Raw genomic sequence first — 27,238 nt, 5'->3', positions numbered from 1 at the left:
ATCACAAGTCTTCTCATGTTTACAATAAATCGCCGCTTCAAGTGGAATCTGTTAGCTCAAGGCTCCACAAGCATACTCAAACTTTGGTGTCCTTTGTCATGGGTGAGCAGTAACATTTCTCATTTCCTTTAAATGCTCTCCGAGGACTACAAGAGAGATTCATCAAACGAGTGGAAATCATCTGGGGCTATCAATTAGTCTGCTGTACAAATGAAGTCGGTAGAGGTTCTACCTTGAAGTCAGATCTCTTTGATGCAATAGCGAGCTTTGGAAAAACAAAATATTTTCAGGGTCACTTGGACCGCTGTGTTTTTCTTGAGCCTGTGGAGCACTTGGGTAAAAGTCGGCTAGGTTTTATTTTAAGATAATTTGTTGTTTGTTAAGTGGAAAAATGCATTTGAATGGCCAGGGGAGCCATTCTTTTTCTTCGCTGTTGTTTCAGAAATGCGGCATTAGACATCTACAGAATTTCTCCGACCCCTCGTGGGAGCCCAGAAAAACCTATGGTATTTTTTTCACAGCAGAAATAGCAAAGAGTGGGTGTTGTGTGTGTGAACAAGGAGTACAGCAAAGAAGATGAGGTGAGACCTAGTGCTAACTAAAACTCATTATTTTCTCAGTATAGTGCCTAATTGAAGTCAAACATTTTTACATTTTTCATCTAGCTTCTGTGTCACAGGTATGCTCTCAGCATTTCAGTTTCAACAACATGTTAGTGCCAAGAACACAGCCTACAAATCATACTTGAGTACAGAAACCCTAATGAAAAATTAAAGCAGTAAAAGTATAAGTATTGTGTACAGTAATAGTACAACAAAGTTGTCCCTGGCAGAGACTTGAGCTCAGTTTAAGTTTGCTATTAGTTCAGTAACTTTAAAGTCAAATCCTCTGCATACACAAACTCTGAGGATCATATTACGGACATGAACAATTATGTTGAGTTATTAAAGGAACACTCCACATGTTTTGAAAATAGGCTCATTTTCCAACTCCCCTAGAGTTAAACAGTTGAGTTTTACTGCTTTTGAATCCATTCAGCCAATCTCCGGATCTGGCGGTAACACTTTTTTAGCATAGCTTTGCATAGTTCATTGAATCTGATTAGACCAATAGCATCTCGCTCAAAAAAAATGACCAAAGAGTTCCTTTAAGACTCACTCCGAATAGATCATTGAATCAGTTAATCAGTTAATGCGATCTGTGTGAACCGATTCAAAAGAATACGTTTGAAAGCAAAATTTGCTTACAAAAGGCTACTGGGTTCCGACATGAGCCTCAATTGTTTTACTTCAGAATACAAAAGATGGATGACAGACAGATAGATAGATAGATAGATAGATAGATAGATAGATAGATAGATAGATAGATAGATGACAGAATTTCATGCTTTGTGTGAACTACAACAACAACAAATGATAACAAGTCATTTGGAAGGATGAGTACATGGGACTAGATTGGTAACTTCCATCTACCCTTTACTTTGGATATCTGCCTCTTGGTGCTGCCAAAGAGCTAGTTTAATCCAAGCCGTTATTCCAAAGCTCTTCAGCTTGATGAAAAGATAAAGGACTTTGACACAGTGACTTCTGCTGACATGACAGACTTTTTCTTTTCCTCGCTCTCCTCTTCCCTGAGTTGAAGAGTTGAATCCTGGGTCAGCAGCTTTCAGCAGAACGCCAGACTACAATTCCAGATGGTGAAGTAGGACCAGATTTCAGCTCATCAATTTAATGAAAACTGCCTCTGCTTAGCCACGTCCTGCTCCTTGGCCAACGCTTCCGGCTACGGCAAGGCCTAAACGTTTGACAAATAAAGACGGATCTCGGTTAATTGTTAAAGGGATGGCCTTCGTGTACGAAAGTGGCAGTGTAATATGATGCAGATCCTGCAGTTTCCGTGACCTCTTGATAGCTTCTGAGATCGTAGTGACTGAATGTCACCTTTTCAGACTCGTTTAAAGACACTTAGGGTGAACAAAATGGGGGAGACTGAAGTGGAGGAAGTGATTTTTTATATTTAATGAAGCAATTCATTGAATCTGTGATAGTCTAAATGATTATGTTGAGTGTTCTTTTCTGTTTTTCACAGTGTAAAATTCAGCAACAGTGACCTCTTAGATTTGCAATATGGTGTTGTCTGGTAATGTTTGTGTGTAACTGTTACTATGAAAGCAAAGCGGCTGGCAAGACGAGAAGCAGAAAAGATAAACTTTAAAGTCTTCGTACATCAAAACAAAAGAAACTTTCAAGGACGCTAACAGCTGCCCCCTGTGATAAATCAAACCAGCTAAACATTTTCATCAAGGAATCAAATATTTCTGTAAAGTGAACAACAGACTCAGTCATATACAAAATGGACAATTAAGACTAGGCTATTTAAGTTTATCACAATTCATTTTTAATTAAAAAAAATCAGAAAAGAAGGTCAACAAGTTGATTCTATAAAATCCCATTTGTCATAATTTGATTTACTTCAAGCATAATATCTTATTTTACTTCACTACATTTTATTAAAACATATAGTTCCTCGCCATTTCAAAATGAAGAAACTCAGCCGCGATAGCTTTATTCCAAATATTTTCGTTGAACCTATTGAATCAGTTCTTAAATAGCATTGAATGATTCATCCGCTAAATGATCACTGTTCATGAGTCAACAACTCATTGATTCAATGAACCGGTCGAACCGAGACTTCAGGTAACAACTCACTGAACTGGTCATGTCACACTCAAAATGTGCCAAGAACTCGAAGTAATATGATCCTCAGAACTCGAGTGTGTGGAGGATTTAATTAATGGCGCGAAAAGTAAGTTGCTAATGCTCAAACCTCTATATCCTCTATATTATTCTATCTGTGTCTAGAATTGCTCACTCCTTAAAGGGTTGGTTCATGCAAAAATGAAAATTCTGTCATTTACTCACCCTCATGTCGTTATCTTCAGAACACAAATTAAGATATTTTTAATGAAATCTTAGAGATTTCTATCCCTCCATTGACAGTCTATGCAACTACCACTTTGATGCTTCAAAAAGTTAAAAAAAAATTGTAAAACTAATCTAGGCTATCCGAATTGAGCAGCTGAGTCCAAATCCTCTGAAGAGACACAATTGCTTTATGATGAACAGATCTGTGTGCCTGTGTATGTACATATACACACACATATAGGCTAATATAGCTATAAATATAGTAATATATATTGCACAGATATATTATGTAAACAAACTTTTATGTTAGATGCGATTAATCGATTTGACAGCACTAATAGAAACATTCATCGTCATCCGCGTCAGTTGTGGTAAACTGAAGCTCAATCTTGTTTTCTTGATGTGCGAGAACCAATGAGGTTCATTCTCGTGTGTTATGCGGCAGGTTTGAGCCAATGAGGTTTGATCTCGCCAATGGCTCTGGTTCTCGCAGTTCGGTCGAGCTTCTGTATATACGTGAATAAAAGTCTAAATTAAATCTGTTAATCATATACAGCAAATCAGAAAATTTGGACTAAACTGCTCATTTCATAGTTTTACAATCTCTTTGAACTTTTTGAAGCGTCAAGTGGTAGACTGTAAATGAGGGACAGAAATTTCATTAAAAACATTTTTATTTGTGTTCCGATGTTGAACGAAAGTCTTATGGGTTTGAAATGACATGAAGGTGAGTAGCCTAATTGATGACTGACTGAATTTGGGTGAACTAACCCTTTAAATCTATATATTTTGAGCAGTAGGATATAGAGCGTTTAAATTTTAAATAAATAAATAAATTATGGGCCATCGCTCAGTAGACCTACTTTTATTTTTGATATTTAATGCTACATTTATAAAAATACATTGGTATTTAAATATAGCCTAATACATAATGTAGGCTAGCCTACTTAATTTGCAGGCACATGCTTTCACTGGAATAATAACTACAATTTGTGCACTTCGACAACTGTTTGATTGCATTCGACCTTGTCGGTTAACTTAATTTCTTGTTCTTTTACTACAGATAAATGCACTGATTGCCAGTATTTTACAATAATTATCCATAATTCTCACTCTCGTTTATTATATTGTTTCATCTTGGACCATAAAAGTGTCTGGATGCCGGGCGTGTGTTGTGTCACACCATATTTTTCGAACCACTGTGGAAATAAAATCTTTGTCACTGTCTATTACTGTTGTTGCAAGTATTCTGCAAATGGTTATGAATGTCCATGGGCCCTGGTTAAAAGTTAAAGCGAAGAATTGACTAAGTGCTAACAATATAATACAGGATTCGTTTGTTTTCACATCTCCAACCTGATGGTATGAGGACTTCCAGATGAGGTCCATCTCAGGCTGGAGATGTGGACTTCAGTAATATTACTCTTCTCCAGACAGTGAGCCAGAGGTTAAGCAGGAACTCAGCCCTTGCTGAGGGAGTGTGTGTAGGGGTGTGTGTAAGTCCTCTCTTCCTCGCGGCAGATTGTGCAGTGTTATAATTGACTTGTCCCTCCTCATGTCTTCATCGCAACATCGCATATTTTTCATCGGCCTTTCATCGTCCTGCACTTGATGGTCGCCAATTGCAAGACAAAATGGTTTCATTAGGACATTTCATGCGTTTTCCTGCGTGGAATATCTTTCTGATGTGATAAATCAAACGCGCTTCGTTGCTTTGAATAACGACTGACGGATTAAATATAATAGGCTAAAATGAGAAAATTCGAACAAACTACTTTTTTTTTATTTATTTTTTTTTTATAAAAGACGTTACTCATTCAGTTTTTTTATTTGACTGTTAAAGTATTTAACAGTTCATGTGAATGTGAGCACCTGCAAATGAGTTTTTCATCTCGATAATGAGAAGATGATAAGAAACTATTTTTATCTAAACAAAATGCTGCCGTTCATATGAAGCCTAACGGTTTTAACGTTTTTTTCTGGCTAGCAGTTAGGCTGCAATTTGAAACATAATTTGCCTAAGCAAGAAGTTTCATTTAATCATTCAACGCTTTCGGTTTATAAATATTAGGTTTTGAGAAACGTAATGAAGCTTAATGAATTATCATTGCCTTTAATGAGTTCATTATTTTAATTAAGTAATAAAATAAAAAACAATGGAATATTAATAATTGTTAAAAAAAACGAATAATTTAAAATTAGAAACAAGACAGTATAATAGCATAGTGGGATTATTTTCGTTACATTTTATCTTTGCTCCATTTTTAAAATGTACTATATTTTTATTTAAAAGTAAACAAGTCATGATACGTTGCATACAATTGTTAATAAACTAATTTTTATTTTGTGGGAAAAGGGGCTGATACGGTCACTTGGGTAGCCTATATATTTAAAAAAAAAAAAAGAAAAAATGGGCATTTATTATTATTAGGCTATTATCATCCTTGTTTAAAAGTTTTAATAAAAAGATGTCGCGGAGTCAATGATCTAATGTTTTCCTCTCTGCCGTAAATTAAATAACGTCACAAACAATCACACACTCTTTAATAATTAACTATTTCCGTTCTCCTAAAGATATCGTTACACCAACCCACTTACAAAATAATCATTATAATTTTGCCTTCCTTGGCATTAATTTTTTACTCCTATAATGTTCTAAAATCGCCCTAAATTATAAAAGGGCAGTCGCATTTGTAAAATGCATATGAGGCCGTCTGAGCTATAGAGGGGAAAAAAAAAAAACATTAAGTTTGATGGATGTTAATGATAAAGCGGTAGTTTGCGCGCGGTCATTATGACGCTGTAAGGTCACGCGCCTCAAAATATAGTCTTGAAACACAATTAAATGTATTTAACCGAAGCATACAGTTAGAACAATAATTAAAACGAAAGCCCCGTCCCTTCACAAACCAATTCAAATTCTGAAATCAAATTCAAAATAGATTTTAAATTTATTTTTTAAATTTGTAAATCAATTCTACCTGCTCAGCCAAAGTCTAAAGTGCATATATTAACAGTTTTATAGTGTCTGCTAAAATGTGTTTCAAAGCTCATAAAAAGCCAGTCTCTGAATCATTGTTATCCACTCCCACAAACACACACACACACAGTTTATTGAGACTCCCTGCATGCTGTATGAGTATACAGGGAGGAGTATTGTACAGGGAGAAGTAAATGAATGAAGTGTTACACTCATCTTTCCTCACTAGCTCTGGCTCCTCCTCCTCCTCTCGACTCCTCAGTGTATGTGAGCTCCTAGGCCTCCAAAGAAAACAGACACGCAAGAAAGGAGGAACATCTCTTCAGCTCTCCTCACTCCATTCACAGAGCCTGCGAGAACTGGGACCTCCCAATTTTCTTTTCTCCCATTGTGACATGGACTATTCCGGTTGAAAACGACAAAGCCGATTTCAACGAAGAGCCTGGCCGTGACCCAACGTGACTTAGCGATGACACCTTGACTTTGGATTTTAGTACAGAACCGAACTCGAACCAGATCCTCGTCTCTCCGCTGGGCCGCTCAGGTGTTTTGTAAGTACCCGAAAATGGGTTCCGACGTACGTGACCTCAACACTCTACTCCCTCCCGTGCCCTCACTGCCTGGGGGGAACGGTAACTGCACCCTGCCCGTGAGCAGCACCCCGCAGTGGGCTCCTATGCTGGACTTTCACACCGGCGCACCCTACAGCTCGCTGGCCCCACACTCCTTCATCAAGCAGGAGCCCAGCTGGGGCACGGCCGACCCCCATGAAGACCCTCACTGTGGGCTGAGCGCCTTCACTGTGCACTTCTCTGGACAGTTCACTGGCACTGGGGCCTGCAGGTACGGAGCCTTCGGGGCCCCTACACCCAGCCAGCCCCCATCCAGCCAGCCCAGGATGTTCAGCAATGGCCCTTACCTGTCCAACTGCATGGACAGCCAGCCCAGCTCCAGAAATCAGGGTGAGGATCTGCTTTAATGTAATTCTGTGGGTCCACATTGTTCCTGAACTGTTTGAAAGAGTTAAGCCATAATTTGTCAAAACATTTGGTTAGGTAACACTTTATTTTACAGTGCCGTCGTTACACATATCACTGTAAAAAAAGAATGGTTGGTTTAACTTAAAAAAAGTAAGTTGCCTTAAAATTTTGAGTTCATTGAAATGAAAAATTTGAGTTAATACAATGAAGGCGATTAGTTTAATAAACAGAAACTTAAAATATTATGTTATCTGAACCACTTTGATTTGACAAAAGAAATAATGTTGTGATAACATCATGAAAATATTTTTTTACAGTGCAATTATTGTAATAATAACTATAAATTATGCATAATTAACTAACTCTAAACCAAACCGTAACTCTATAGTAAGTACATTGTTATTACTCAGTATTTAAATGTATAATAACACAAGTGTAACCCTTTATTTTAAGGTGACGTAATATTAATTAACTACATGTACTTACTATAGAGTTACGGTTAGGGTTAGCGTTTGGTTTAGGGTTAGTTACTTGTAATTGTGACCCTGGACCACAAAACCAGTCATAAGTTGCACGGGTATATTTGTAGCCAACAATACATTGTATGGGTCAAAAGTATTGATTTTTCTTTTATGCCAAAAATCATTAGAATATTAAGTAAAGATCATGTTCCATGAACATATTTTGTAAATTTCCTACCGTAAATATAGCAAAAATGTGTTTTTGTGAGTGGATATGCATTGCTAAGGACTTCATTTGGACAACTTTAAAGGCGATTTTCTCAATATTATGATTTTTTTTTTGCACCCTCAGATTCCAGATTTTCAAATAGTTGTATCGGCCACATACTATCCTAACATAGCATATATCAATAGAAAGCTTATTTATTCAGCTTTCAGGTGATATATACATCTTAATTTAAAAAAAAATGACCCTTATGACTGGTTTTGTGAGCCAGGGTCACAATTATGCATTATTTACTGTTATTACTATGTAATAACATGTAACTACGTCACCTTAAAATAAAGTGTTACCAAACATTTTTATTAATTATTAAGGGCTTGAATCATCACATTTTACTGGTATAGGTATAACTTTGCTTATTTTAATTGAATTTTTCTTTCTTTCATTTTTCAGTCATTCAGTTTAAATGTTGTCTGCTTAATACACGTTTAATTGTCTGCTATATACACTTTTAACAGTTTCATTACATAGTAAAGCTTGTAATCTTGCACTTTTTTTATTTTTAGTTGGGAACTTGTATGTTATCACTCTTAGTTTCATAATGTGCTGAAATTGGACCATTTATAGCTATTACTCAACTGTTGGCCTAAAAGTCAATAAGTTTAAACATTCCTATTATTAAGGACAAGAAGCACTGAATTTAATTTCAGTCATTCAGTTTAAATTATGTCTGCCTAATACATTAATTCAGTTACATAGTAAAGCTTGTAAAACAAAAAAGTTTCAGTTTTAATGTAACACCTCTCAGTTTCATAATGTGTCGAAATGGGACCATTTAAATTGCTCAACCATTGGCCTAAATGTCACTGTTAAAAATCTAGATGTAGTGTGTTGTATTAAAAACAATGCTTTGATTTTAAACCCTCGTTTAAATAAGGACAACTTCAGTGACAAGCTGAACAATTTATGGCAATAAAGTTATTTGTATTGACAGTTAAAAAAAAGACAGTTTATCATATATTTTACAAAACGTCTATATATTATATGAGTTTTTTAATGTGAGGAATGAATGCAATTTGTATAGAATTGGAGAACTTTTGAAGAGAGTGTAGTTTGTCAGGATGTGAGCTTGTTTTAACAGTAAGGTAGAAAGTGAGTAAATGTTTTCTGTGATTTATCCATCACCAGGGCCGTCACCTCACACATATTTGTCTGCCTTGAGTAATTACGTATCTCAATGCTCCTGTATTTGGCGAAACAGTTCCGTTATTTTACAGATATGCTCCAAACACCTCATCACACAAGTGTTTAATGCATGTTGGGTCATTACTGTGTCAGTGTATAATAGACTTTAGCTTACTGGCTTGGGGGTTTCAGCTTATGGGATAATAAAGATTTTACAGTTAGACAAGAAATATATTTTTCCTTCCTTTTCATGATGACAAATTGCATGAAAACAAAGACGAAAAACGGCAATAATATTTTAAAAACTGAAAGATTATGAAGTGGAACTGATTTCAGATAAGCCAAATGAAAAGAAACAATTTGTTAAATGAGATTTCATCAAGTACATAATTTGATAACCATAAAAAAAAAACTTCAAACATCTAATGCACATTTTCAAAACATGTTTGGAAGTTATATAAATTATACAAAGGAATGAATGAAAGAAATGTTTTATCCTTTCTGATGATATGTCGCTCGGACACCTGAGTTATTGGTTAATACAATTCACATTCGATATTTTCTATGTTTTTAATGATTACATAAATACATTTTCTCCTTCTCTAACAACTAACAACTTTAATCCATGTTGCTTCTCCTGTATTTGCTTTTTGCTATAAATTCCACATTATATTATTAAATATATATTATTAAATATATAATATAAATTATATATTAAATATTTTTTAATGTATAAAATATATAATATTTTTATATATATTTTAATACTTAATATTATATTTCTAATATATAATATTAAATATTGTTTTTATTTCATACAATATATTTTTAAATAATTGTATGTATTATAATTTTTTCAAAAAATATATTTGAATATATATAATGAGATAGATAAGATAAATAACATCAGACATGAGATCTTGTTTTCGGTTACCCCAGACATAGGGGCAATTTTTAAAAACACCAACACTCCCAGATATCTGATACTCGTATAGTTCTAAATTGCATATTGGAAATCTAAAGTTACAATTAATCGTGGGTCACAATATCAGGCCAGTGACCAGCTCTTCACTGACTCCCAGGTTAAAGCTCTTGCTGGGATCTGGTAGGGTGGAAGAGAAATGGTCATCTTTAATGAGTTTTTCTCTCTCTGAGGTGAAAGTGGTTGGCTTGTAATTAATGAAGATGGTGGTGGGAGACCATGATTTACGATGTTACGTCTGACCTGGGGTTAGACCGAGGCATGATTCACCCCCTAAACCTGGTGTCGGCTCTCGGTTACACACCGTCCTGCCAGCGTTTGTTTTCCTCGCACAGCTTGTCCGCTCACCCCCGCTGGGGAATGGAGGGGTGATTAGGATCCAAAGAAGAATATTCCTATTATCTGGAGAGTAGCTGTGTGTTTCTGTTTAATAACAGCTAATAGAGATTTTGCTGTTGTTTTTATTTCTGGCATCCATCTCAACTGCAAAAAGTTTACAGAATAAATAGGCAGTTCTAAAATTACTGAAACATAAATGGTACATGATCTATAGTAGTGGCCAAAAGTGATGTCTGGCATAGGAAAATTGACATCTTCACCCTTTATTCAAGTATTATTAAAAATGTGTGAAAGATTTTGTAAGCATATTGCGTAGTTGTGCTTGGAGGCAATTGTTTTATCTGTGATAACGCAATGAAACATGACAAACTGTGCAGACATAATTTTTGTTCAGGCTGTCATACTTTTTGTTTTTCTATGCATAAATAAAACTTGTAGCTGTAGTTTGCCTTTCTTTTTTATAGATAATTTTGGCAGATAAAAACCTTTTAGTGTTTTGTTCTTTCCCTCATATTTAAAATATTTAAAAATATTTTCCTCATATTTTTAACTTGTAGGGACATCACTTTTGGCCACTACTGTATATTTAAAATATATTTAAAAAATATATATTAGAATACATATTTAAAATATTTCTGACTTATTTCTATCTCAACTGAAAGTATCTGCAGTTTATGGAATAATTAGGCAATTCTAAAAATGTCTAAAATTTCTAAAACATAAATGCTATAAGATCTATATTTAAAATATATTTTTAAATATTTTTAAATATACTTTTAAAATACATAAGATCTATATTTAAAATATATTTAAAATTGTTTTAAAATATATATTTAATATTTTATTAAATAATTTTAATATTATATATTTCCATTTCAACTGAAAATATCTGCAGTTTACAGAAAAATTAGGCAATTCTAAAATTTCAAAAAATATATATATATATATATATATATATATATATATATATATATATATATATATATATATATATATATATATATATAGAATATTTCTGGCTTTATTTATATTTCCATCTCAACTGAAAGTATCTGCAGTTTTATGGAATAATTAGGCAATTCTAAAATTTCTAAAACATAAATGGTATATGATCCATATTTAAAATATATTATTAAATATTTTAAAATATATATTTAAAATATTTCTAACTTCACTTATATTTCCATCTAAGGAAGTTTATGGAATAATTAGGAAATTCTAAAATGTCTATAAGATCTATATTTAAAATATATATAAAAATGATGTTTTAATATGTATATTTAAAATATTTCTGACTTCATTTATATTATCTGTCCCAGGTTACGGCACAGTTGCTTTTGATGGAGCCACAAACTACGGACACACGCCTTCCCACCACACCTCGCAGTTTCCCAACCATTCCTTCAAACACGAGGACCCCATCACGCAGCAAAGCAACATGGGTAAACACTAACACACTAAGCACTAAATTATATTTTATTGTGTTTGTACAAATGCATTTATTGGAGGAGACTCTAATCCGCAAACACTTTCTGCGTGGTTGAGATCTTGCCCTCGCTCTTTGAACTTACAGAGCGGTTTCTGTAATGTCATTCAGGGGGCAAGTTGCACAAAACATCCCATTGCTGAACAGTAACAGTAAATCAGCCCAAACTTTTCTTTCTCCCCATAGTCCTCTCTGCTTTTACGCACGTCATAATGTTAAACATCAGCAAACAGCTAACCGGACGATTTGGTGTTCATTGTGCCGCAGTAAATTCTCCCTGAGGTCTCGGTGCTAGTGACCAGAAGACTCTGCGATGTAAGATCGCTTTCGGAATGTTTAGAACTACCATGGGACGCATTCACAATACGGGGGCCGGATGAGCCAAAGCAGCGATTCCTCATTTGCACTCGAAACGAGAGCGAGAGGTCTACGTGCTTTATGGCTTCAAAGAAAGTCAGCCTGTTGTTTTCATAACTGCTAAGTGTACTCGGCTGCGTCTTCATAACCCTCCCTCACACTCATATTCCCTTTGTAAAGCCGGACTACACCACACATGCTCGATCATGCGTTTCCCCTCGAACTGCAAAGTTATGATACTCTGAGCATCCAGGCATGGTTATTTTCCATGAGGGACTCAAGAAAAACAGAGTGCGCAAATGTTCATTCTTGTTAATTAAACTATGGAGAGAATTATTCAAAACAACATTTATTAAGAATCAAACACAGTGATGTTATTTCAAATTCAAATTCATTTTTTGTCATTTAAGGAAAAAAGTTCAACGTTTTTTTTTATCTCTTGCAGATCTACTCTATAAAGTCTTGTTTGTTTATTTATGAGTAATAAATGTATTTAAAAACAATATAAATTTGGTTCAAAGTTCTGTACAATTTAGAAGCAAACTTAAAACCATGACGTGATAAAAAAAAAAAATGCAAAGACTGTTAAAACACATAAAAGATGAATATTAAAAATAATATTAATATTATAAATTAATAACATAATATTAATATTATAAATAATATTATAAAAATAATATTAAAATATATTTTTATATAATTAAAAATATTTATTTTAGTATTTTTATAATTATAATATATATTTATTTACAATATTTATGTTTATTTTAATACTCAAGTAAATTTACTCAAATTCTCAAGTAAAAAACCATGACAAGAAAATAAGAAAAATAAATCCAAAAAGCCATTAAAAATAATATTAAAAATATATAAAATTAACCATTAAATAATAAACTAAAGAAAAAATATTAGAAATAAATAAAAATGTTGTATTTTTAAACCATTTTATATATTTTTTTACAATATTTATATAATGTTTATATTAATGTCTCTTTTAATATAAAATGAATATAAAATAAATAATAAAAATATAAATAAAAGACTTTTTTATAATAATATAAATATATTAATATAAAATTATATATATATATATATATATATATATATATATATATATATATATACACACACACACTGTTGGTTTAACTTAAAAAAGTAAGTTACCTGGTTGCCTTAAAATTTTGAGTTCATTGAAATTAAAAATTTGAGTTAATACAATGAAGGCGATTGATTTAACCAACAGAAACTCAAAATATTATGTTATCTGAACTACATTAATTATCTAATTCTATTTGACAAAAGAAAAAATGTTATGATAACAAATCATGAAATATTTTTTTACAGTGTATATACATATATATTGCATTTCAGGTGACCAGCAGTATCCTGTCCCTCCTCCAGTATACGGCTGCCACACTCCTTCTGACAGCTGTACAGGAAGTCAGGCTCTGCTCCTGAGGAACCCATACAACAGGTAGTGCTCCAGTCCTATCCATCACACAAATAACATCTCAAGGTCTTCTGAAACATGTCCCTCACATGTGTTTGACTCCTCTCTCTCTCTCTCTATCTGCAAGACATCAGATGTTTCTTAACAGAAAAACAGACGTCATTAAATTGAAAATATATCTTTAAAGATAGGAAAGAAAATGAGATATAGCAATATGAAAAATGTCATGCACATGTCCACTGAATTCTTAAAAAGTCCAGACAGGCTACAGACAGTACAACTGATAGTTGTCAGGACACTCGGGGTGCAGGAAGTTCAAATCCAGTTCTGTTCAATAACCAGGCCTGTGCAACAATCAGAGACGCTTTAAAATCTGTTATGGCGGCTCCAAAAAGTCACGCTGCCATTAAGCACGTAGAGGAAGCGGGGAAGTTAGGTAACAAGAGGAGGAAAAGGAGGAAAACTTGTACAGGATGTTCGAATAAAGTTTCTAGAGGGATTTTTATTTTTATTTTAAAGTATTAAAAATATACACTATGGTTCAAATGTTTGAGATCGGTAAGAACCCTAAACTTTTGAAGTGTTGTGTAATCTTCTGTTATTATCTTCTGAAAAATATGAGGAAATTGAGCACTCAAAAAAAAAAAAAAAAAAAAAAATAAAAAAATAAAATAAATCCCAAATTTCAGTATAAAACATAAGTGTCAGGGGTTAAAAATGCAAAATGGTGTAATTTCATTTGAGAGTATATTGCCAAATCAAAGCTGGATTCTGTCAAACGTGCTTAATAAAGGTCAAGTGCTGAACAGCAGTGTGTACTACGCCAAGATAAACGTTATAATCCACCACCCGTTTGCACTTTCAGACCAGCTCTGAATTCTCTCATTCTGATAAGTGGTTAACAGTTCTCGGTGGAATTCCCTTCGCAACTTCGGCTAACAGTACGAGTACTACAGCCCCAAAATGATCTCACATTCCACGGATGCTTTCGCCATGTTGTTTTTCCAGCGCAGAGGGAACATAAAGATTCAAAATAACAGAATTGGGATGATAAGAGGACTCTGACTTAGGTCAAACTGCATTTTCCAGTTCCCGCTTCTCTGCGTTGTAATAAACAGGCTGCAGTGAGGCGGCTGTGAATCCTCAAATCAAAATGCTGATCCGCTTTTCAAATCAAATGCCTGGTACCCACAGCCCTGTATTTACACAGGCCTCTGGGTTAAAGCGTTTTTTAGGTAGCACGAGGTGACTGGAATAAAAACATGTCCGGATTTTCAAAGTAAAATTAGGTTGTTGTTAATCTCAAAGGCAGATGTAGTGTAAACTATTCACAATCTACAGGCTTCCTGCATCTGCGTCTGGTGCGTCGAAAATGAAAAACAAAGATCCAGACCGTGTTGTACAGGCATCCTACCAGACCACTGTTATATCTGACCAAACTATTAGCTCTTTTCCATGTAATTTTCCAGGTTATTTTGAAAAAAAAAAAGAACTAACATCTTACTTCTGTTAAAACCTGTCTATTATTTGAGCTGCAAAACTGTATGAATCATAATATTTACAGTCGTTTTAAGGTTTTAGGCGTTACATTATCATGTCATTGAATTGTAAAATTGGATATAACTTAAAAGATTAGTAAGCAATTTTTGCGCACTAAAAGCACTGACATCAATTCTTCTGTTAAAGGTGCCCTAGAACGTTCTTTCACAAGATGTAATATAAGTCTAAGGTGTCCCCTGAATGTGTCTGTGAAGTTTCAGCTCAAAATACCCCATAGTTTTTTTTTAATTCATTTTTTTAACTGCCTATTTTGGGGCATCATTAACTATGCACCGATTCAGGCTGCGGCCCCTTTAAATCTCACGCTGGTGTTATGTTGAGATTTGCCTGTTCTTCTGAGGTCTTTTAAACAAATGAGATTTACATAAGAAGGAGGAAACAATGGTGTTTGAAACTCAATGTATGTCTTTTCCATGTACTGAACTCTTGTTATTCAACTATGCCAAGGTAAATTCAATTTTTGATTCTAGGGCACCTTTAAGACCTGTGTATTACTTGAACTGCAAAAGCTGTATGAATCATAGTTTTATAGTCGTTTTAAGTTTTTATGGTTTTAGGCATTACGTTGTAATGGAAATGAATTGTAAAATTTGATATAACTTCACAGAAAAGATTAGTAAGCAATTTTTGCACATTATAATCATGTTAACATAATTGTTTACTATAGGTCTTGTGACTTTTAAAACAGTAAATATTGTATCATTTACGGTTTGGCTCTATTCACTGCCTAACACCGTGTCCTAAACAGACGCGATGCGATTTGAGACGTGATCATGTCAATCAAAAATCACAGCCAATCAGAAACTCGCAACGAAATAAATAATCACATAATCAAATTCATAAATATTACACCATTGTAACATTATCATACTGAGTCACTGGAACAATACACTAATACACACAATACAATATGTTGACAGTTTAAATGTTCCTGTTTCATTTCATTTGTTTTGAAGATCTGAGGTGAATTGTCTATTGTTGCTTTCAGTACGGCTATAAAAGACACACAAAACTCACATTCGATGCTTTTAACATTAAATAAAGCACATAAACATTACCTGAGATTATCATTGTCATTTTTTGTTTGTTGTTCCAGCCGCGACGTCGCAGAAAAATAGAAACCGTTTTTAAAGTAGAATCGTCGCATGTCGGCGTTGTGGCTAGTTAGGACAAAAATTCAGATTAACATGGAAAAGATACCGTCTGGTTAGGACAAGGTGTCACTCTAAAAAATAGATGTAAAAAACTAAACAAATTTACTCAGTAAAATACCGTTTTCCTTTACAAACAATAATATACAGTAAAAAAACAACAACAACAATGCATTCTGGATAATATTTCTCAAAAACGACAAATATTGCCCAGAATGCATTGTAATATAAAGAATATTTGTCGACAAATAATATTACCCAGAATGCATTGTTTTTACGGTATATTACTGTTTCAATGGAAAACAGTATTTTACTGTGTAAATTTGTTTAGTTTTTAATTGTTTAGTGAATGCAACCCAGATTTTTGGTTCTTTTTTTTTTTTTAAAGACTCAACATAATGCCACAAATGCTTCTGATTGAATTTAACATGTGCTGAATATACCTTTAATGTAAAGATATCATTATTGAAATAGCTCTGAACCATTTTTAACACACAGACCATATGGCATAATTGGTTTCCTGAGCCAGTGTTTTCTAAAAACAAACTCTTGATGCTGAAATACTGTTGTGTTCCTTCAACAGTGAAGCAAGCACAGTACCAGGTACCAGTTCATACCGTCGTATGCTGTTGCCTGTCTGTGATGAAACACTATGATGTCAGAGTTGCTGTAGATAAATCCAAACTATGTGTTTGGGTGAGCACCTGGCAGGGTAACTAATGGTTCTACGGACAGGCTTTTAATAACGTATGGCAGGTTTTTGGTCAGAGGGATGACCTGATTAACTGATCACCCCGGTGGTGTGGGTAACCTCCTTTTTTGTGCATATATGACACATTCATTCGCTGTTACCCAGGATGCCTTTGTCAAAAAGCCTATTTTTCATCCACACATTCTTTACATGTGACAGGGGTTGCTGGTTTTTAATATTAAGGGTGCTTGTTGTAAAGGAAAATACTGTACATGCATATTTTCTTAAATAGTATTTCTGTTGTTTTCAATCCCAGCAGCGATAATTTATATCAAATGGCGTCACAGTTGGAGTGCATGGCGTGGAATCCTGTCAACCCTTTGGCATCCACTATAAAAAGGTAGGTCGACGTGACCCGCTCCTGTCATGTAGGAAATTCTTCTGTGATTTGGCAAGCACACATTTGCTTCAGCTCGGAGAAGAAAAGGACTTATAATACGCTTCATTTGAGCTGGTGCTTACACTGAGAGCATAAATTGGGAATTTATATTATTGTGAGGACCTGATAACAAGTCTGAATGCAAGTTGGATTATTTGTGCAAACCACATTGGGTTTCTTCTAACTTTACAAGTTGGATGTCAAAATAATCTTAAATCTTTCCTTTAAGGTCAAATATGTAACTTCTGCACCTCTAGCACCACCAAATGGAATTGCAAATATATTGTTTTAAAATAGGTTTATTTAAAAATTATCTCAAGTGTCTGTTATAAATTGGATAAAACAGTAGGCTTGAGAATTAAGAAATGGTGCTTATTAAGCGTTTCTAATTAAGCTAAACTATTTTTTCAAATAGCAGAACCGAATGCCGTCCGGGTCTGTTATATGTTGTTGCAATTCATTTGCCATTCGCATTCATTTGCCATTCTTACAGAAAACAGTACTAAAAGGTTGTGACAGTTTCTTGTGCTACTTATTCAACTAAATCAACAGCGCAATCAATGTAGTCCAATACGAAATAAAGCTGCAAGAAACAATTAATGGGCCTCGCACTGGTGCCACCGCCACCCGGTGGCCTTAGGAAAGCAGTGAACTTTAAGCAATATGCATTTAAATGGGTAAATACAGTAGGATTATGTCAAAGTCATTTGTATGTGCCACAGTTCCTGCTACCAGCTGGTGGCGCTATGACTATAACTAAATATTGGCATGTAGATATCATCAGGCCCAGGACTCTTTTGAAAATGTTTGTGGCAGATTGGACATTGTATGTTTGAGTTACAACAACTTGGCATTAATAATATGCTTTAACCCTAGCTAAGTGTTGCTAGCGTGTACAGCACGTCTCTGCTTATTTTCACTGTAGAAAAATAACCTAGTAATGGTCGTTTCCGATTATGTAGTTTGGAGCCAGTAGTGATCCTGAGGTGGAGCAGCGGTCCTGCCCATTCTCCCGCTCCCGCAAACTCAATTGCAAGCACAGCTTTGTTATGACGTTACACCCCGTTTTTATAGCATGAAATAACTAAAACCAAACTTATTGGAGAAACAAACACTCTTCAACATACGTTTGCATAAGAACTACCAAAAATGACAGAAACCATCTCTGGAAAAAAACTATTTTGAAGTGCAATTGTATTTTTTAGTTTGGCTCACGTCCCATTCGATTACATGGATAAGGCAGGGTTTACGGCCTATACTGCAGCCAGCCACCAGGGGGCGATTGATTTCACTTTTCAGGACTTGTGCGGCACACTTGGGTGTAGCATGTTGCTTGCATGTTTAACACTTGATGGCATATTTAAATATTGTTTTAATATGTTTCCAGTCTTTGGTGCTTAAACTGAATATTGGCATGTAGATATCTTCAGGCCGGACTTTCAAGAAACATATGAAGTTTGGGGTACATTGGATATTGCATGTAGCCTATAAGTTACAACAACTTCCTCTTTATTCCTCAGATTATAATACGAATGACTCTTGTAAGAAGGCTTTTATAGTGAAACAAAAACATACGCCTCAACAGTGTAGTCTGATTCTGAACTCTTGTGACTCTTGTAAATGATTCGGTTCTTTTTAGTGTTTCCCCTCAACTTTTTTCTCATCTTTCTGTTTGTGCCAGAGAGTAGAGTGTGCACATGCAGAATTAGCCTCTGTTTTGTCTGGCTAGAGAATGATATCCTGCCATATATTTCTGCCAGTGGCACCTCAGCCTTGACCAGGCCGAGCGCCGGCCCGCCGGGAGGAAGGGAGCCGTGCAGGGGGGAGGTGGAAGTGCATCAGTGCACAATGGGACAGCCTCTACTCCCCCTGGGACCCAAGCGAGAATCCGCAGTCACGTTCGGCCAGGCGGGGAGGAGGCTGTGACCTCTCTCCAGCCTCTCTGAAAGAGACAGAGGAGCCCTGGGTGACGGAATGATTCATGTGCTGATAAATGAGAGGGACGGTGCTGGTTTCGGTTGAGGAAAAATCAGACACGCTGATCGACCTCAAGGGGGCTGCCATGGAAGCATTGCTGTGGCTCCTCAAGCCAAACTTAATCATTCCTATATACATCCAACTATCTAAAGCTCTTCGCATTCCTCCAAATCCCATGTCTGTCACAAGACCAAGGTGGTTCGGCTTGGGTGAATGAATGAACTGTGAGAGGATTTACTGCAGGATGCTGTTTTGGACTGTCTTTCTGTCTGGCTGGTCTAGAGAGAAAGAGAACTTTATACCTCATGAACTGTTACACAAAATTCGTGAAATTTTATTCAAGGAAGGCAAAGATCTTCGCAGTAACATAATGTGTGGTCTTTTCTCCAAAGGGAAAACATGGTGTAGAATTGTCTTGAGAAACATGTATTTACAGCGTGACGTAAAAAGGCATACCGCTAAGGTTCAGGCAGAAGTTCAACAGTGAGCAAGACCATACATTCCCCATTCATCTCTCTGACTGGCCCTACCTCAAATGTTTGGGGCAAAAATATTGCTCTTTGAAACAGGGAGCAATTTGCCCCATTGTCAGGATGAGTTACAAAGACATGAATCTGTGTATTTTATGGCTAGCAATGTCCTCTATATGTCATCCAAACTTTGTGAAATAATGCATGGAGAGATTTAGGAAGGACTTTATCTGCTGTCGTACATAAATAGGAAAGTTATGAGGTAGAATTATAATTTGTGAACAGTTGCTTTAGCAATTTTTGACATTTGCATCAAAAAGCATGTCTTCGTGATATTCTAGTCACAGTACCATATCAATGCAATTAACTATAGAGTTTAAGACAAACATTAAAATATTCATTAAATATATAATAAATATTGTTTTTCTCAACATGTTATAACAGATATCCTCATTACAGAAAATAATATTTTTATTAATCAGTATTTTGTCTTATTTTTGAGCAAATTTTTTCATACTATGACTGTGTTCAAAATATGTAAAAAGTTTGGGGTCTGTAAGATATTTTTGTTTGTTTGTTTGTTTGTTTAAAAGAAGTCTCTTATGCTCACCAGGGTCTTTATTTGATCAAAAATACAGTAAAAACAGTAATATACAAGAAATAATATTACAGTAAAAAGAACTTTAGAAATCATGCTAATATGCTGACTTGGTGCTCAAGAAACATGTTTAAAACTTGATATTTTTCTGGAAACGTGATGCATTATTTTTCTGGGTAGAAATAGAAAAGTTTAGAAAAAGCATTTATTTGAAATATAAATCTTTTGTAATATTATAAAAACTGTCACTTTTGATAAACGTAATGCATCCTTGGTGAATAAAAGTATTAATTTTTTTAAATCTCACTGATCCCAAACATTTAAATGTTTGTATTTTTTTCATGTTTTAAAAATGTTATCACAAGATTAATGCATATAGCAATCATTTTGCATTTCCTGTTATCTGAAAAAGCTCACTTTATTCCATCTGATCACAACAACAAAATATTCTCCCCTTTGAACACAAACAGCCACGCAGGAGGGTATGAGAGTGACCCCAACACACCCATGGTCTACAGCTGCAGCACGCAGTATCGCATCCACACCCACGGTGTCTTCAGAGGCCTTCAGGTCAGTATCTCTTACTCACACCACACTTGAGTTCACTCTCAGGACACACTAAAACTCTTTGTGCTCTTGGGATGTGCTCACATTGGGCCAAGGTCAGGCCACGGCGTACAAAGACACAGAGGGACTTACATACTCAATCCTTAATCAAAATGTTGATTATACAACTTGCTAAAATGAATAACCCAAAAGGGGGGAAAAATAGATTTAGAAGTGTGATACGGTGCCTTAAATAACTAATAAAAAAAAGAGACAAATGTAATTTAAAAAGAAGGTGCTGAAGAAAACCATCTGACGCAATGAGAAGACTATGCGAGAGGAAGCAGGCCCCTGCCAGAATAGCTGAGAGATTTGAAAGGCATTTCAGGATGAAAAGCGAAGAGGAATCACTTAAAAAAGTCCATTAGCTGTAAAGCTGCAGTTTCCAGTTGCCTGCTGCTCATGCATATAAATCATTAGCTCTTAATTAATGTCTGTCAGCGGCCTTAAAGCAGTAAAAGAAGAGATACTCCAGAGCTGCTCTCATTCAGAATGGGATGCCTTTCTTCACTTCTCTGTTTACTCTTTCTTTCCTTATTGTATAAATGTGTGATGGGCAATTTTTCAGCTTGGGATGGGGGATAGATAGATAGATAGATAGATAGATAGATAGATAGATAGATAGATAGATAGATAGATAGATAGATAGATAGATAGATAGATAGATAGATAGAAAAAAACTTACAGATAGATAGATAGAAAGAGAAAGAAAAATGATAGATAGAAAGAAAGAAAGAAAGAAAGAAAGAAAGAAAGAAAGAAAGAAAGAAAGAAAAATGTCAGATTGATAGATAGATAGAAAAAACAGATAGATAATACATAGATAAATAAATATCAGATAGATAGATAGATAGATAGACTCATAGATAGATAGATAGATAGATAGAAAGAAAGAAAGAAAAATGTCAGATAGATAGATAGAAAAATGTCAGATAGATAGACAGACACAGACAGACAGATAGATAGAAAGAAAAATGTCAGATAGATAGATAGAAAAATGTCAGATAGATAGACAGACACAGACAGATAGATAGATAGATAGATAGATAGATAGATAGATAGATAGATAGATAGATAGATAGATAGATAGATAGATAGAAAAATGTCAGGTAGATAGATAGAAAGAAAAATGTCAGATAGATAGATAGATAGATAGATAGATAGAAAGAAAAATGTCAGATAGATAGATAGATAGATAGATAGATAGATAGAAAAATGTCAGATAGATAGATAGATAGATAGATAGAAAGAAAGAAAAATGTCAGATAGATAGATAGATAGATAGATAGATAGATAGAAAAATGTCAGATAGATAGATAGATAGATAGATAGAAAGAAAGAAAAATGTCAGATAGATAGAAAGAAAAATGTCAGATAGATAGATAGATAGATAGATAGATAGATAGATAGATAGAAAGAAAAATGTCAGATAGATAGATAGAAAGAAAAATGTCAGATAGATAGATAGATAGATAGATAGATAGATAGATAGATAGATAGAAAAATGTCAGATAGATAGATAGATAGATAGATAGAAAGAAAAATGTCAGATAGATAGATAGATAGATAGATAGATAGATGATAGATAGAAATAAAAATGTCAGATAGATAGAAAGAAAGAAAGAAAGAAAGAAAGAAAGAAAAATGTCAGATAGATAGATAGATAGATAGATAGATAGATAGATAGATAGATAGATAGATAGATAGATAGAAAAATGTCAGATAGACAGACAGACACAGACAGACAGACAGATAGATAGATAGATAGATAGATAGATAGATAGATAGATAGATAGATAGATAGAAAAATGTCAGATAGACAGACAGAAATGTCAGATAGATAGATAGATAGATAGAAAAATGATAGATAGATAGATAGATAGATAGATAGATAGATAGATAGATAGATAGAAAGAAAAATGTCAGATAGACAGACAGACAGACAGACAGATAGATAGATAGATAGATAGATAGATAGATAGAAAAATGACAGACAGACAGACAGATAGATAGATAGATAGATAGATAGATAGATAGATAGATAGATAGATAGATAGATAGATAGATAGATAGATGTACGCAAATGTATACAATGCTTTAGTTAAAATGTATCATTTAGAACAGCTAATCTGAGCTAAACTGTCACACACAAATCAGACGTAGCATGCTAGCCCGCTGGGTTGTATTGGCTAGCCTGCTGTGTTATCATCCCCGTGGGGTCAATATATAAGTCTGGCACTACAGCAGTAGAACAGTTTTAGTAATTTACTTATCAATAACACTTAACACTCATTCATTACCGTGCCAGCGTACGGAAACGCCATTATGCTAAGCACTAGTTAATTAAGAGCAGATGGGCTTTAGCAGTGGGCAAATGAGGGAAACGGGAGGAACGGGGGGAGTGAAGCAGTGAAATAGGGTCTGCCTAACATCCGTGACTAACTGTTCACAGTTAGAGCTCATATCAGTAGCATGGGTAAATCTGAATGATCATTTCACAGCTAATTCTGCAGTAATGAACCAATTGGGCATGCTAATCATTAGCGGTTATCCCCATGGGCACTGGGATTGGATGTCTTGGAGTTTGTTGTAGCACGAATTGAATGTTGTCGACTTTCTCACAGGATGTGCGGAGAGTACCGGGCATTACACCCGCCATTGTGCGTTCATCTGAGACCAACGAAAAAAGGCCGTTTATGTGCGCCTACCCGGGCTGTAACAAAAGATACTTTAAACTTTCTCACTTACAGATGCACAGCCGTAAACACACAGGTAAGACAACCCACAAATGTGATTAAATACCATTAGCATGAATGCTAAGGTTATCATTAACATGTTTGGTTGCATTAAACTCATAGGGGAGAAACCCTATCAGTGTGACTTCACAGACTGCGGTCGCAGGTTCTCCAGATCAGACCAGCTAAAACGACACCAGAGAAGACACACAGGTTTGCGCCTCTGTCCCTTTTCCTGTTTTCCCTCTAGCATTTCCTTGGTAGCATATTCGGTAAGGGACAAAAAAGATTAGAGCTTAGATCTAATCCCGCTTGTGAAAAATAAGTCATACTTATAAAATGAGTACTTGTTATGTAGATTTTTTGGGGATTTCTCACAATCCCCAAACTGAATTCGGAACCGCATACTAGTCTTACTAGTTCTGCTATAGAAAGATATGGTAAAATTAGAGTAGTATACTGAGAATTTACCAATAGAGACACCGCCAAATGCAAGTTGAATCATGCTAATGATGCTAATTCCTCATATCTTCTACAAAAAGGTGCCGCAGTTGTTTACTTAAAGGGATATTGAATATTTTGGCATTACTTAATCTCCCTCGAGTGGTTTCCAACCTGTATGAATTTGTTCTTCTACAAAAGAAGATATGTTGGTAACCAGACAGTTGACGGCACCCATTGGCTTCCATAGTAGGAAAAAAAATACTATGGAAGTCAATGGGATGGTTACCAACATTCTTCAAAATATCTTCTTTTGTGTTCAACATAAGAAAGAAACTCGTACAGGTTTGGAACGACATGAGGATGAGTAAATGATGACCTAATTTTCATTTTTCTGGGTGAACTATCCCTTTAAGGCTGGCTAAACGTTTACATTTTCACTCGCGTTCCAAGTGTGTGAAGACATTACAGTTTTATGAGTTCCTCAATCAGGCACATTTAGCTCAAGTGTTTGTCGATGTATTGCTATACTGACCAGACTCTCTTTAGACATTGGTCTCACATACTTAATAAAAGAAAATTTTTCATTCTGACACTTTTTGGCATGGTCTCTCTTCTGTAGCCTGTACTCGTTCTCTCCTTGTGTGTGTGAGTGTGACCACACTTGTGTGTTCCTGTGTGTGTGTAGGCGTTAAGCCATTCCAGTGTGAAACCTGTCAGAGAAAGTTCTCACGGTCAGACCACCTTAAGACCCACACCCGGACACATACAGGTAAAACAAGTGCGTAAACCTTTTCATTTTTTCATGATTTGCTCCTCTCTTTCCACTCTTTGATGAATGTTTAAACTTTCAGAGGTCACCTTTCTTTAGTATTGTGTTTTCAGTTGGTGTTGGAAAGTGAACGCTGAAAAATCAGTTGCTTTTTTGAATGAATCGCAGTGGTTCTCAACTACGGACAGACTTCGGAGCCCCTAAAGGGACATGGTGATGGAAAAAATATGGGATATGAGTAAAAATATATTTCAATGCTTTTGCATTCTCTCGCAAAACCTTTGCATTCCCAAGAAACTTTGCCATCGCTCGCAAAACCTTTGCGTTCCTCTGAGAAACTTTGCATTCACTTGCAGAGAACTCAAAAAGTTAATATAACATAATGGATAAATATAATACATAAATGAAACGTGAATCGTTTCTTTGGGTCAATAATCAATTAAAAATGCCAAGAATCGAATGAATTGTTTCGATAGTGATTAAATGTTTTAAAATATATAAGCATTAAATTATTACATGCGCGAATTTAAAGGGTTAGTTCACCCAAAAATGAAAATTCTGTCATTAATTACTCACCCTCGGAACACAAATTAAGATATTTTTGATGAAATCTGATGGCTCAGTGAGGCCTGCATTGCCAGCAAGACAATTAACACTTTCAGATGCCCAGAAAGCTACTTAAGACGTATTTTAAAACAGTTCATGTGACTACAGTGGTTCAACCTTAATGTTATGAAGCGACGAGAATACTTTTTGTGTGCCAAAAAAACAAAATAATGACTTTATTCAACAATATCTAGTGATGGGCGATTTCAAAACACTGCTTCATGAAGCTTCGAAGCTTTGCGAATCTTTTGTTTCGAATCAGTGGTTCGGAGCGCGTATCAATCTGCAAAAGTCACGTGATTTCAGTAAACAAGACTTTGTTACTTCATCAGTCTTTAGAAATTTCAGTGGTTCACCACTGGGGGGCGTGACTTTGGCAATTTGATACACGCTCCGAACCACTGATTCGAAACAAAAGATTCGTAAAGCTTCGAAGCTTCATGAAGCAGTGTTTTGAAATCGTCCATCACTAGATATTGTTGAAAAAAGTCGTTATTTTGGTTTTTTTTGGCGCACAAAAAGTATTCTCGTCGCTTCATAACATTAAGGTTGAACCACTACGTCTTTAGTAGCTTTCTGGACATTGAAAGTGTTAATTCTCTTGCTGGCAATGCAGGCCTCACTGAGCCATCGGATTTTATCAAAAATATCTTAATTTGTGTTCCCGAAGATGAACGAAGATCTTACGGGTGTGGAACGACATGAGGGTGAGTAATTAATGACAGAATTTTCATTTTTGGGTGAACTTACCCTTTGGTTAATGGTTGTGTGGCAGTTTGAACAGTTTGTTCTTAGGTGACCTCAGTATTATTTAATAATGCTGATATTCCTTATTGCTCTCTACTTTTACATTCGATTCCATCCTAATGTCTGTATTTTTTTCTCTCTCTCAGGTGAGAAACCCTTCAACTGCAGATGGCCAAACTGTCAGAAGAAGTTTGCCAGGTCTGATGAGCTTGTCCGGCACCACAATATGCACCAGAGGAATCTGACGAAGCTGCAGCTGGCCATCTGAGTCGCGTCCCTTTGGCAGTGGCTTCTCCTGGGTGCTGGTGCGGCCCCGTCCCAAAGCATAAACTGCAACTTGTATAAGGAAAAGCAATAGTCTGTTTTCCTTTATAAAAGTTCAGGTCATGGAGTTGCAAGACAAGACAACACTACTCTTTATCTGCATGTGCAGTGCCCCCTAGAGGCAGCTTGCAACGGGCCCTAATACAAGATTACAGTCAGTGGCGTCAATGTACAAGTATCTGTTTCCAGTGAGGAAACCTTATGTCTTTTAATAAGATTTTGAGATTTGGGATGTGAAATATTATGCATCTAACAATTAATTAAGTAGTTTTTAGACTAATTTATTATGTTTGTTGTAAATTAAAAAATAACAACAGTTTCGCCTTGTAAAACACATTCAAACTATCCGTCCTCAACATGTTGTATCTGAATTGTATTGTAAAACTCTCTCCATTGAAGTACTCATCCATGCTGTTTGTAAAAATCCACTCTTTTTGACCTTACCGGTTAATTTATGAGTAGGTCACACTGGTTATGTGGCTGAGCGATTGTGGTCAAGTTGTAAATATTAGTTTCAATCCTCAGCCAAAACACCAAAAAAAATAAAAATCTAGGCAAAATGGGAAATGTGACTCACATAAGTAATGGAAAGAAATGTGAAACGTATTTTGGATGGAAATGTTTTTTTGTTTTTTTTAAATGAGCTTTATTTGTATGTTTGTCGTATATATCTGTTATCGACACAGTCATTGTTTTTTGTAAAAAAAAAAAAAATTAAAATTCAACTCTTGGCATTAACTTGATGAAATGTGAA

General features: G+C 35.1%; 1 protein-coding gene across 4 annotated transcripts; it reads left to right on the top strand.

Moving 5' to 3' along the window:
- On the top strand, positions 1-27,238 carry wt1a (WT1 transcription factor a). Of its 4 annotated transcripts, XM_048158882.1 has the most exons (10): positions 1-581; positions 6,134-6,866; positions 11,394-11,516; positions 13,289-13,391; positions 17,086-17,169; positions 20,724-20,823; positions 23,484-23,631; positions 23,718-23,807; positions 24,724-24,816; positions 26,307-27,238. In XM_048158882.1, the coding sequence occupies exons 2-10, from the start codon at positions 6,470-6,472 to the stop codon at positions 26,426-26,428; spliced, it is 1,260 nt and encodes a 419-aa protein (XP_048014839.1). In that variant the 5' UTR covers positions 1-581; positions 6,134-6,469; the 3' UTR covers positions 26,429-27,238. The 4 variants fall into 4 exon arrangements, with proteins under 4 accessions (XP_048014839.1, XP_048014842.1, XP_048014840.1 ...); XM_048158885.1 differs by lacking the exon at positions 1-581 and having other exon boundaries at positions 6,188-6,866; positions 17,089-17,169; positions 24,724-24,807; XM_048158883.1 differs by lacking the exon at positions 1-581 and having other exon boundaries at positions 6,189-6,866; positions 17,089-17,169.

Source organism: Megalobrama amblycephala, linkage group LG15 (genome assembly GCF_018812025.1).
Source record: "Megalobrama amblycephala isolate DHTTF-2021 linkage group LG15, ASM1881202v1, whole genome shotgun sequence".
Lineage (NCBI taxonomy): Eukaryota > Metazoa > Chordata > Actinopteri > Cypriniformes > Xenocyprididae > Megalobrama > Megalobrama amblycephala.
This window is presented reverse-complemented; position numbering and strand designations above follow the sequence as displayed.

What these genes read in the sequence shown, in the direction of transcription:
- wt1a (XM_048158882.1), top strand. Translation starts at nt 6,470, where the DNA reads ATGGGTTCCGACGTACGTGACCTCAACACTCTACTCCCTCCCGTGCCC. An exon ending in CTGAGGAACCCATACAACAG is followed by an intron (nt 13,392 to 17,085) that starts GTAGTGCTCCAG and finishes TTTCAATCCCAG; the next exon opens with CAGCGATAATTTATATCAAA. An exon ending in GACACATACAGGTAAAACAA is followed by an intron (nt 24,817 to 26,306) that starts GTGCGTAAACCT and finishes TCTCTCTCTCAG; the next exon opens with GTGAGAAACCCTTCAACTGC.